This window comes from Epinephelus fuscoguttatus, linkage group LG6 (genome assembly GCF_011397635.1).
Source record: "Epinephelus fuscoguttatus linkage group LG6, E.fuscoguttatus.final_Chr_v1".
NCBI lineage: Eukaryota > Metazoa > Chordata > Actinopteri > Perciformes > Serranidae > Epinephelus > Epinephelus fuscoguttatus.
This window is the reverse complement of record NC_064757.1, coordinates 42,913,796-42,926,612: the sequence shown is the minus strand read 5'-3', so window position 1 is coordinate 42,926,612 and position 12,817 is coordinate 42,913,796. Positions and strand designations below refer to the sequence as shown.

General features: G+C 39.4%; 1 protein-coding gene across 2 annotated transcripts in view; it reads right to left on the bottom strand.

Annotated features, from left to right (window-relative positions):
* The window catches only part of ralgds (ral guanine nucleotide dissociation stimulator), a 102,174-nt gene extending 89,420 nt beyond the window's left edge, over window positions 1-12,754 (bottom strand). Inside the window, exon 1 of one of the 2 annotated variants that reach the window (XM_049579581.1) lies at window positions 12,079-12,754. In XM_049579581.1, coding sequence (XP_049435538.1) covers window positions 12,079-12,333 — 255 coding nt within the window. In that variant the 5' untranslated portion in view covers window positions 12,334-12,754. The remainder of the gene's footprint in view (window positions 1-12,078) is intronic. The other variant, XM_049579580.1, reaches the window with a different exon arrangement.
* Between the last annotated feature and the right edge of the window lie 63 nt (window positions 12,755-12,817).

Here is a 12,817-nt window from a genome sequence, read left to right as displayed (position 1 = left end):
GGGTGCAGTGTGTGGGGGCGTGTCATGTACACTACAAACGGAACATGTCTGCAGCTATACATGTCTCTGTAGTTGCTCTAAATTTGGGGAAACATAAAGGAAAGTAATACAGCGTTTTTCTGCCCCAAAGCATCATTTTTTCATTAACGTCATGCCATTTTGCAGTAATCCAGCAGAGACCAAACCGATGATATTATGACATATTTCAGTATCAATCCAGTTTACTACGATGTGTTCGTTTGACAAAAGGCTCATGCCAGTCACCAAACTAATGCGTACGGTAACATTATCACATTACAACACCATACAACGTGGTCATAAAATTGTTGTTAGTATGATTTTTTTGACCACAGATGACAGCAGAGGGCTACCCCAAGACTGAATTCGCCATATAACGTTAGCTACACTAGCTGTAAAGGTAACTGACGTAACTCATTTACACATTAGAATGAAAGGACATAACGTGAAGAAAACTTTAATACATTTCCTTATCCATGAACTTGATATCTGCCCGACAGTGTGTCACATTGTCGGTTGTTTAACAGCGGAGATGACAACTCCCATGATCCCACACTACTTCACAACATCATAAAAGTCCATCTTTTGTTAATGTTTCGATCAGATTCAGATTTCTTTACTGTCATTGTACAGACATACAGTGAAATTCAGGTGCACTCAAGAACCGGGCTCCTAGATGAAAATAAGTAATACATACTAATAAAAATAATGCCTCAGTTCTACTCACATCAACACAGTTGTGGTTGCCATACACTCATTTCCAATGCCCGCAGGTGAAATGGGATAAAAAAAACTGCTCATGCATATTATTGCACATAAAATAAGTTATTGCACTAAACATGGAGAGACCCCTTGTGTCAGAAATGACATATTGTGTGTATAAGTCCTCCAGGTACACTCAAGACTACGGGGGCGAGTGTGTGACTGATGCCGCTTGGTTTGCAGCCACTTGCTGATACCCATTTGTAAGGAGCTGGTATATCGAGGGGCTCAAGCTTAATCTGCAAAGTCGAGTTTGATTCGTGTTTCATCATCCAGGTGCTCTTCACTGCATCGATTACATTTCATCACTATGAGCTTTCAAAGCCTGCAGTCAGACTCCTGCCGCGTGGAAACACATTGCACTAAACTGAGGCTGTGTCTGAAGAGAAACTAAAACTTTACAGAACATTTACTTTCACAATAAACTGAAGGTTCTCAGTCTGTGTTGTTTTTGTCCTGCTGTGTGCAGGTGGTTCCCCACAGCAGCAGGAGTCCATCACAAACACTTTCCCCTCTGACTGGACTGAACCTGAAGGCCCAAACACCCTCCTGCAAACTCTGAGAAGTATTTCCAGTCAACCTCGTCGTATGTAGGTCACACAGCTTTTACCCCAAATGGCTGAAACCGTGATAGAAAGGAAGTAAGATTGCCTTGACCTGAAAAAAAAAAAACAGCCTCAGAGCTGTGACAACGTGTCTGTACTTTGTTTTTGAAAGCCTCTGAGGTTTTCATTTTATCGCACCTGTCACACAGGCCATGCTGCGACCACTTTGCTTCTGTGTTTCATCATCGTGCAAATGTTCTAAACTAAGCTGAGCTCAGTTCAACATGCAGGCTGCGTAATTACGTTACTGAGTCTTTGGGGAGATATATTGCAAAATAAAACACAATGATCCTGCAGAATGAGCAAAGAGCATCACGATCATTTAATTTTAAAGCTCCTCTTTCTTTCACTCGGCGGCTAATATTTGCATTTTCACAGGACAGGCGGTCTAAATATTTTAAGTGTGCGCTGGCTCCGAGTCTAGGCCTGTAGTCTTGGGGAATTTAAACAGAGAACAAAGGCAGAATTCAGCCCTGATTCACATGCAAATGATGTTCGACATCATGATTTAAGAGTACAGCAGCGAGTGAAGATGAAGTGCTGTTGCCTTCAAAAAAACACAGACAGTAAAAGAAGAAGACGAAGAAGAAGAAAGAAGACGAGAGCACAGCTGAAGGGAAAAGAGCGAGAGGGCCTGAAACACCACTGGGAACTGCTTTCCGATGCAGAGGCCGTCCCACGGCTGAATACTGTAGGAGAGCCGTTGTCATGGAAACAGGGAGGCAAAGCCGGCTCTTCATAGGGCTATATAAGACCAACCCCCTCCCCCTCCACTCCACCTCCTCCCTTCCTCCTCTACAGATACCCAGCCAGGACAGGAAGCCGGACCGTAACCTGCAGGTCTGCTTCCTGTGGCCTCAGACAAAGACAGGACGGGCGGTGCAGGTACACAAGACCTCAGTTCATCATCATCATCTGCAACACGTAACGACTGTAAACAATCGTTACCGCTCTCAGTGTCATCCTGTCTGGATAAATGCTGCTTGGACACGATGATGACGTGTTCAGACGTCCACAACACCTCTCAGGACAACATGTAACAGGTGACTCATGATAAGAAGGCTCTGAGGTTCAGCACGCACAGGGAATCAGATAAATTCAGCACACAGAATCTGTTGAACCGTGCAGCTCTGTGTTTGCCCAGCTCAGATTTTATCTTGTGTTTTTGTCACCACAGCTGGCTGCTTTTGTTCTACTGTAAAGCTGCCTCCAAGTTTACAAGTGTCAAACCCAACGTCTTATGATAAATTAAAAACAAAAATAATAATATTAATCTGCCAATTATCATCTTTACTGATTGTTTGACCCATAAAATGTCAGAAAATAGTACAAAATGTTTTCAAGAGTCAAAGTTTACATCCTTAAAATACCAACCGATAGAGTGATGCAAGAATGACCCGGACATTTGTCAGCATATTAGCACTCTCAGCTCCCTGGTTTTGAAGTTAGTGAGTTTTTTGAATGTTTTTTTGGTCAGATGCTCTGAAATAAGGTCTGTGGTTAAACACAAGCTGAAGAGACTCCCACGTTTTGTCTGACAACATAACATACATCAGTAAATACTGAGCCGAAGTAAATACCATCACGCCGAACACTGCTTTACAGCCTCGTTGCGGTAAGGATGTTAAGTCGTGCGATCGTGGTTTAGCTCGTTTGTAACCTAACATTGGCTTTTCACTTCTGGTGTTTGTATTTAGACTTCAAAAATCATTAAAGAGGTCTTCATTCGTGGAGATTATCTTGCTGAACAAAACCTGTAAGTATCATAAACATTTGTTTGCCAGAGAGCTTATTTTCTGCGATAATCCAATGCAAAAATCCTTTGCAGAACGGGCAGGTGAAACGGCCCTAAAATAATATCACAATATTTCATGGAATTTTTGCAATAACAATATTCTTGATGACGTAACAAATTAGTTTAAAAAAAACACAACACAGAATTGCAACAAAACAAGTGATCTAGTTTTACAGTTTGCTTCAAATATTCAGAAAAAACTAAAGAAGAAATCTCTAATTTCTTTAATTTGTGAACAACAGTAACTCAGAGTGAGATTCAGATTCTGTTACAATATCAATAGTTCAACTAAATAAAATCTACCACAACTTACACATTTAAACAGCTCCCAAATACAAAAATGTCCCCTGGGATCTATTTATATAAATCAACAGCTGATTTCCTTCTTTATGTGAAATCCTAAATGATTGAGTTTACATCATCCAAGGGTTTATGACAAAGTCACTTAAGGACGTGGCGAGAGAGGAGAGGGAGAGACGCTGTGCTGCTGCCAGAGGAGCCGCTGGATGAGTTCCCTCTGAGTCTGAGAAGTAAAACATTCAGGACGCCACAGTTTATTCCACACTACTGAAGCTGCTCCTCTTTTTGGAATCAGCCATGCTTGTTGTTGCCGTGGGTAACAGTATGACATCAATATGTCAACAAGCTGAAATATTGTGAGTATCACGATATGAATTTTTCATATGATATTAAAAATTATACCGTATTATTGTGAATGAGATGATATGGCACATCCCTATCCCACAGGCTTTTTGACGAGGGGACCATGGCGACACTAACTTTCACGTTAGCCTACAAAAAAACGTCATACCTGCAGCGCTGCATGATAATGTTGAGTTTAGAGCTGTGTACTGTTTGTAATTGCTTGTATTAATGTTTTTTTAATACCTTTCATGTCTTTTTATTACAACAATTCTGTCTCTGAGGGAGAGAAGCTGAAATACTTCCACTCAAATGTACAAAACTTTGTGTGCTTTGGTGTAACTTTTTTGTCGTTAGATGGATTTCTGCAGCAGAAGGAACCTTGAATGATTTCCAGTCACATGTTGATTTATTCACAAAATAAAAAGAAAGTAAACTGCCCAGTAATTGTCGTGTTAAAACAGATTGTATTTTCAACATTATGTTGATATATCTGTGCTAAATGTGTGTTAATGTTGACAGCGGTCCTAATGCCAATATTTTATTTTGAGGCCATTCCTGCCTGATGATTATAGGATGGTTGATTTATTGTGAACCCCAGAAATCTGAATATGATCAGCAGACAGGCGGCTTATATCCATATTTTTGCCAGATGTCTTCCTCAAGTGTGTTCAGGAAAAATCACGAGATCCAATGATTTTAACCTGCTCTTGAAAATAAAATGTGATTCGTCTCTCATATTTTTCCATCACAACTCACGTGTCAGAGCACAGACGTCAATAACAGCTTGTTTTATGTCCTTAACAACAAAAACACCTCAAAAACCGAAAGTAATCGATAAATAAAACCCTGAATGTGCAGCAGCCAGCCTCCATGTTTCTGGCCTGCAGAGTCTCGGGATGGAAAACTTTCATTTCACTCAGCATGAACACGCCTGCAAATGATTACAGTGTCTGAGCACTAACACACTAAATCTGATCTGGTCACTTGGAAATTACAAACGCGGACAGTCGGGCCTTAAAGGAAAACAAATTAGAGCTCAACAAACTGCTGACGATGAACCGAGTAAGCAGAGCAAAACAGTCTCAGCAACAAGTCCAAATGTTACAGCGCTCCTGCGTTTCTGCAACACTGTTCATACATTTCTCCACAGCACAAAAATGCTTTTGACAAGACATTTCAAGGACAGGCCCTTCCTCCATACACACATAACTAATGCTCCCAAAAAAAAAAAAAAAGGAAAAGAAAGAAAGGCCCTCGAGACTAAAAACTGGAGAGAAAATGTCTGATTCTTGTCACATTCCATCAGACAAAGAAGTCAGATATGCTTGGAGTGAAGTCAAGCTTCAAGAACAGAGTGGTTTCTGGAGCGCCGTGCAGAAAATGGGAGCAACAGAAAAAGCGTATGGCTTTATCTCCAGTTCCTACAATGGTGCAGGGAAGAAAAGGCAAGTAAATGTCTCAAAAGAGGATAAACATCAATAATACCAGCGAGAGGAAACAGGATTTAGGAGGAGGGGGAGAAAAGAAGAATAAGAAGAGGTTGTTTACAGTGAAATCCAGTGTGTGTGTGTGTGTGTGTGTGTGTGTGTGCGAAGGTTAAACAGACCCTTTAAACAGAGGCAGTGGGGCGCCTCATATCTCACACAGAGAGCTCAGCGGTGACCTTTGACACGATAAATAAACCTTGCAGCGTGATAAATAAAGTTAAGTATTAAAACTGCCTGTTTAAACATATTTCACTTTATTATTTCATATTTCAAACTGGCAGATCTGCGATTTTTTAACGCCAAACAGACAAAAAGAGGAACATAAATGATCATAGTGAGTCCATCTTTCTGTGGACGGAGCTCACGTCCACGCTGACAGCTTGAATTTCGCTCTTAAGGACAGCTTTATTATTTCCTGTTTACGTGACGTGACTGAGCTACGTCTCGAGTGCATCATCATCTCAGTTCTTGTGATTTTTAAAAACCTGTCTTTCTCTCTCACAGGCCATAAATCATCTATGAAATATCTCCATAGTGATCTATAATGGTGGTTTCCAAAAACCCTGAAGGGACCACAAGATAAATGTGGGTGGTTACCAGATAATAAAGACAACAGAGAGACACTGAATTATATTATTCTGTCTCCATTTCTCAAATGATCAGTAGTAATTTAAATTTGTCATGATATGATCTTATTATCTTTTGGTGTTGCAAATTTCTGTGGTCCAAATTAATGATTCTGTGCCAGCTGTAATTTAAAAACTAACCCTTAAAGGTCCAGTGTTGGGTTCAGGGGGATATATTGGCAGAAATGGAATATGATATAATAAGTATGTTTTCTTCAGTGTATAATCACCTGAAATAAGATTTGTTGTGTTTTTGTTACCTTAGAATGAGACGTTTATATCTACAATGTAGGGCTGTCAACGAATATTCTAAATTCGAATTTTAACGGCGCGGCGCAGCCGGTGTGGATGACACAATCGGTTAACATGGGCGCCGAAAGGAAAGTGGCTTCGCTTCTCGCCGCTTCGAGGCTGTGTGGCCTGACAGGTCGGGGGGGGGGGGCGAGCGAGAGGTCCGCGGTCGTTTATAACGTAATGTTATAGATAATTGTTTTATGTGTTTTAATGTGTAGGTATGTAAATATTTTCAAAGACGTTTATGTTGAAATAAAAATACCTACAAGTAGTTATGTTTCCTTGTATTAGTTTGCTCTCTTGTGGACATAATGCGAAAAATTTTTTTTAAATGGTTGGAACCTATGAGTTATTTTTAGAACGAATATTCGAACGTCATTTTTGAGCAATTTTGACAGCCCTACTACAATGGGAGCATGTCCTCGTCTACGGAGATCACCATGTTGCGCTGCCATGTATGCCACTATGAAATTCTCTATCTTTCTCCAAGAAATTTACTTTTTTGGATTTGGAATAAATAGCTAGCCTCACTAAGGAGACTCAAGCTTAGCCATCGCTATGAAGATTCTGCAAACTTCAGGAAAAGGCGCCAGGCCGTAAACATATAGCCCCTTTTACACTGCCAGATTTACACTGAATGTTGAGCCGTTTTGCAGACAAGCTGCGAGCGTTTAGACACACAGAGCCGGATTTGCGAGTTGATCCGAGGTGCCCAATTTTCCATCTCGTAGGGTAGACATATTGGTGGAACCCTTTTAGGTTAAAAAGACCAAGATGGCCTTCCACAACGGGAGGGGCTGTTGATGACTTGTGGGAGGAGCTGTTGATGACGCCGCACGTGCGAGCCACTGGCGGTGGATAAACAGGAAACAGCTGATAGCAGGAATTAGCGAGCAGCTAGTAGCAAGAGGGAAACACAAACCTGACAGACACTGTAAAGATGAGCAACTGGGGAGACAAGGAATTGCGCGCCCTCCTTGTCCTCGCAAACGAAGAGGCCATTAACCGTCAGATGACGGGGACGGTGAAGGACGGGCCGACTTACGAGAGAATCACCGAAGGACTGACCAGTCGCAGCTTCCCTCCCATGTCACTGTTTACGTCACACGCTGAGCTACACGTTTTGTTACTTGCTCACGCCCCCCATTGCCCCGAAAAAGGCACATTCTGTATAAACAAAAGTAGGTAGCCATGACGCACATGGCTGATGAGATGTTAAAACATTTTTTTATTCAGCGTATAGGCTACACATTTATACACTCGGAAATGTAAGAATCACTTTAGTGCTACAACAATAATAAATGGAAATTAAAATGAATAAAAAAATAACTAAGCCACTGGAGAATGGCTCAGGAGCCACGAGCCGCAAGTTTCCTACACCTGGCTTAGAAGAAACACTGGTTTGTATCATGAAACTGCTTTATTCTGTGTTTTTACTGCTTTAAATCTCCTGATCCTTTTGTTTTGGAGAGGAAGATACCTCTGTGGATAATCTGACTTCCCATAAACAATGAAAACTGAAGGAGTTTTAACCAGGAGAAGTTTCAGCTGGTTGCAATCTGCAATCCTCACCACTAGAGGCCACTAAATCCCCTTAAATCTTACACACTGCTCCTTTAAATACTAGAGTTTTTGTTTGACACATAAAGAATTTGGTGCTACAGTCAATATGTTTACATGACATTAAAGAAAATCAATTTATTGTGTTGCTCCGACTAAAACCGGACTGAAATCATGCTGGATCGAATTTCTCAAAGTCGGACTAACACACCCAGATCATGTGATTGGGAGTCAGATTCCTCCTGCATGTATACAGTCAATCAGACCCAAACTGGCCGAGGCGCTCTGAGCATGCTCCACAGTTTCCGCCCCGGGCTTTGACCCGGAAGTCCAATAGCATTAAATGTGTAAGAGAAGAAGAAGCCGGTAACAACATGGAGAAATCTACATCCAGAGCCGTGACTTTTTGGACGGACCAAATGTACAGAGCTGTAAAGTTGTCCACCATGGTAGCAGTTAGCTGCTAGCTAACCGTAGCTAACTTGTTTGTCCATTGTTTGGTCTGTGACGTAATAGGTCAACAGGAAAAAGGTCCAATACTAACAAGCTGAAAGGGGGCATATCTCCACCTATCGTAGAGGAGTCGCACATACTTGGCTCAATAAAACGTGTCTATTTCCAAATTAATATTGTAATAAAAATGTCAACCAAGTTTTATTCTACACACATGTAAAAATTATCTAAATAAAAAAAAAATTCTGTGGTTAAAATGGCAGATTAGGACAAATGCCTGTCATAAATTAGGCCGCTAATATGGTCAGAGCAAGTATGTGAACGCAAATAACATGTCGTGTACAGAGCAGACAGAAGCAACAGGAATCTAACAATATGGAGAAACAGAATATCAGGCAAATAAAGTACAAATATATAATATTTAGTAAATATTATGAGCAGTAAACAAACGTTTTGGGGTTATTTTAACTGAATAAATCACAATTCATCCATCTGTTTTCTACAACCACCTACTCCCAGCATGCACTGGGAAAGACGCAGAGTACACCCACACAAACACACTCACAGCGACTTCAAACTCCAGATTTTCCACTTCACCTGAAGACCCTCCACGTAGAAACGATGAATCAATATCAAATAATTAATAGGAATTGATTCATTTCCTGCTGAGTGACTAATGGATTAACTGACTAAGAGTTTCCCGATCATCAACACAAGACCTCTGCTCCTCTCATCTCTGACGCTCTGATGTATTATTGATGTGTCGGCTTTTGTTGTTTGTGGTCATTGATGCTGCTGTGCAAGTAAACGGGAGGAAGTAAACCCCCCTCAAACCCCTCCATGACCTCCCACAGTTCTTGGACAGAGGACGTTCAGAGCTCAGCTGACTGGAGGACGTTTCCTCGAGAGCTTCCGGTCTGCAAACACCAGTTTATCTTTAGAGAGTGACACCATATTTTCATTTATTGAGTATTTCTTCAATTAACCAATTTTTTGTTTAGCTGTTAAAATGTTGGAAAATAAAATGCTCGCTATGAGTTCCCAGAGCCAAAAGTGACGTCTTTTAATTGCTTATTTTTGTCTGACCAAGTACTAAAAACCCAAAAACAGTCCATTTATAATGAGATGAAATAAGACGAAAACTAATGATAATTTCAGCACTATTTTACACCCTTTTTGGACAATATTCATTTAAGAATTTATACAGCAGCGCATAAAGATTTACATGTTTGTTTACAGCATTTTCCAGTGAATATTGTTTTATTCTTATTTTACAGGGGTGTAAATCACCAGATGCCCCATAATACGATATTATCATGATACTTGCGATATGCTGAGTATTGCGATGACATATATCGCGATATATTGCAATTTATGTCTTCTTCTCGACTCAAAATTATGTCCCAGAAGAAAAAATTTAAAAGAATTAAAAATGAAAATAATATAATTGTTTCCGAAATTTAACTAGTGAACTAAAAAGGCAATTTATTTTTCTATATCGCGATACTACACTGTAATGATTCCCCCCCTCCACTTCTGTTATTTTATGATCGTATCTAACAAATATTTCCATTGTCAATAAATCATAAAATGTCAAAAATTATGAAGAATCTTCATCACAAGATCCCAAAAATATGTTATCACAATATCAAATGTCTTAATGTGTCCCATGCATTGAGGGTGTGAATCACCAGAGTCCCCACAATACGATATTATCACGATACTTAAGTCACGATATTATTACAATTTTAAATCTTTTGCAACATGCTGAGTATTGTGATGACATATATTGTTATTTATTACCTTTTTACAACTGTAAGTTATGTCCCCAAACTCTGTCAACATCTGTTTTACCTAATACGATAAAGTTTTCAGTCTGTTTATCTCACTAAAATAATTTTTATTGCAGCACAATTTATGTAGGGAACTAAAAAAATTAATTTATTTTATTATTCTAGCTGGTGACCCAAAGTTTAATTTGCATTTGCAATATTAATATTTTTTTAAAAAAACGTTAAATACATTAAAAAACGTTCTTAGTGCTTGTGTATCGATACAGTATTGCCACGCAAAATATTGCTATACTATGTTGTGTATCGATTTCTTCCCCCACCCCATCACCTACTGTAAAAACAAACAAACAAAGGAACAGAAATAATTTACAGTGATATAAATGGGGTTTTTTTTTGACATGATACACGACTCAAATGCTTAATCGCTTTATTTATGTATGGATTAGTTGATGTATTGTTTCATCAACTGACAGAAAATTTATTGCCAACAATCACGATACAAAAATGTGGAGCTCAAATGCCAAAATTCTTCTAATTACAGCTTCTCGGGTCCTAATTTCCTCAGTTTTATTTAATTTGTGGATAGTTGGAACCTGTTATTGACATTTTTCACAATATTTCTAGTGAATTAATTGTAAAAAATCCACATACTGAAAAAAAAGATAATAAAAGAATTGCAAGTTACAACCCCAATTTTTAAAAATTGTGATTTTTTTAATGTAATTTTTTTTTAAAACAAACTAATCAACAGATACACTAATTGTTTCACACAGATTAGTTTCAAACTGAACTGACCTCTTTTTGGTGTCTTGATTGAACCCAAATTTCCACGCAGGATTAATGTCTACGTCTAAGTTTGTCAGGCAAATGTTAAATACAAAACAAATGAAGCATTACAGACATTTCCATCTGCAGATAAGCAGTGCTTAAACACAGAAAATCTATTGACAAAAAAAAAGAAAATCAATTAAGTGGTTACATGATTTATAAAGACAATAAGCCAAGTCGTCTCATGCTGGATTCAGCTTCTCAAATGTGATTATTTCCTGCTTTTATTCTGTTTTATATGATTGTAAACTGAATATATTTTAGTTTTTAGACTCTTGGTGACAGAAAATAATGAAACTAAAGACTGCTATTGGCATTTTTTCTAACATTTTATGGACAAATCGATTAAAAAATTCAGCCTTGAAATGATAAAAGACACACATATATAATCAATATGAAAATATTGTTACACTCAGAGTCAAAAATCACCACAAAGCCAAACTGACCTCTTTTTGGTCTCTTGACTGTACTGCTGTGAAACCCAAATTTCCATCCAGGATTAAAAAGTTAGTTTGTCACACAAATAAATGTTAAATAAAAAACAAATAAAGCATTACAGGCATTTATATCTGAAGATAAGTCATGCTGAAACACATAAAAATTAATTTAAAAAAACTGATTAAATGGTTACATAATTAACAAACAATAAGCCAAGTGGTCTCACGTTGGTTTCACCTTCTTAATCTGATTATTTCCTGCTTTTCTCTGCTTTATATGATTGTAAACTGAATAAATTTTGGGTTTTTTTAATACTGTTGGTGAAAGAAAATAATGAAAAATGTGTCACTTTGGGCTCTGGGAGCTTGTGACTGGCATTATTCAGTGTTATATGGACAAAAAAAATCAAAGTGTTCGCAGCCTTTAAAGGGATACAAAACACAAAAATCAAAGTAAAGTGAAATACTGTGAAACTGCAAATAAAAAATCAGCACAATGCCAGACTCCATAGCTGTGTGACTAAAATCAAATAGCAGCAGGAGACCCAGTGGGAGAGCTTTCAGCAGAGAGCTGGGAGTGATGGGAAATGTGTGCCACTGGAAAAGGTATTGATCACCTGAAAATGTAATGCTCACATCCTCAGTGTGATCAGATTCAGGCTGAGATATGAGATTTAATTAACGCCCTAATTACCACACACGTATGCTAATGAGCTCAGGTGTGCATTTTAAATATGAACCCAGTGACTTCACTGGTGTTTTTTTTTTTTCTTACCTGTTTTTCCAGCATGATCATTCTCTCAGTATCATGACCTTCATGGAGTGTGTGTCCATGCGAGTTCAGGTTCACCGTTACACACACTCCTCCTCTGCCAGCATCTTCACGGACGAGCCAGAGATGAATAAAAAATAAAATAAGGACAAATGATGATGAATAAAAAATGGTGTGAGCTAACTCCGCTGAGAGGCTCGTAGACAGCTCTTTATCCTTGAGAGAAATGTCCTCAGCGGCTCCAACATGTCTCCACATCCATCATAAAAGAAGAAATGAAGGAGTGTTTGTTGGCGGAGGAAAACAGCACCTCGGTGGAGTGAACGGGGAGGTGGAAAAAAACAACCCACGGCTAGCTGCTAACGTTAGCAGGCTGCTAGCAGGCTAAACCCAGCGATTATCAAAATTTTATTTGTCTCCTCCTGCCTTCATCCATCGCAGCTCCGCTCCCCTCCTTCCCGTCAGAAAAACACCACGGGAAAGTCTCCTCCAGCGGCGGCTCTCACGACTAGATCCGCGCCGAGGCTCGACGACGACATCCCAGCGAGGAGTGGTCAGTCCCGGGGAAGATGTGTCTGATTGAGCAGGGTAACACTGATGCTTTAATGGATGCTGCTTGTGGGGAATCTCCGCACTGAAGACAAGACGCTGCTGCTGCTGCTGCTGCGGTCACAGACAGGAGGAGAGCAGCATCTCGGAACAACGACGCTCATGAACGCAACACACGTCAAGAGATGCGGAG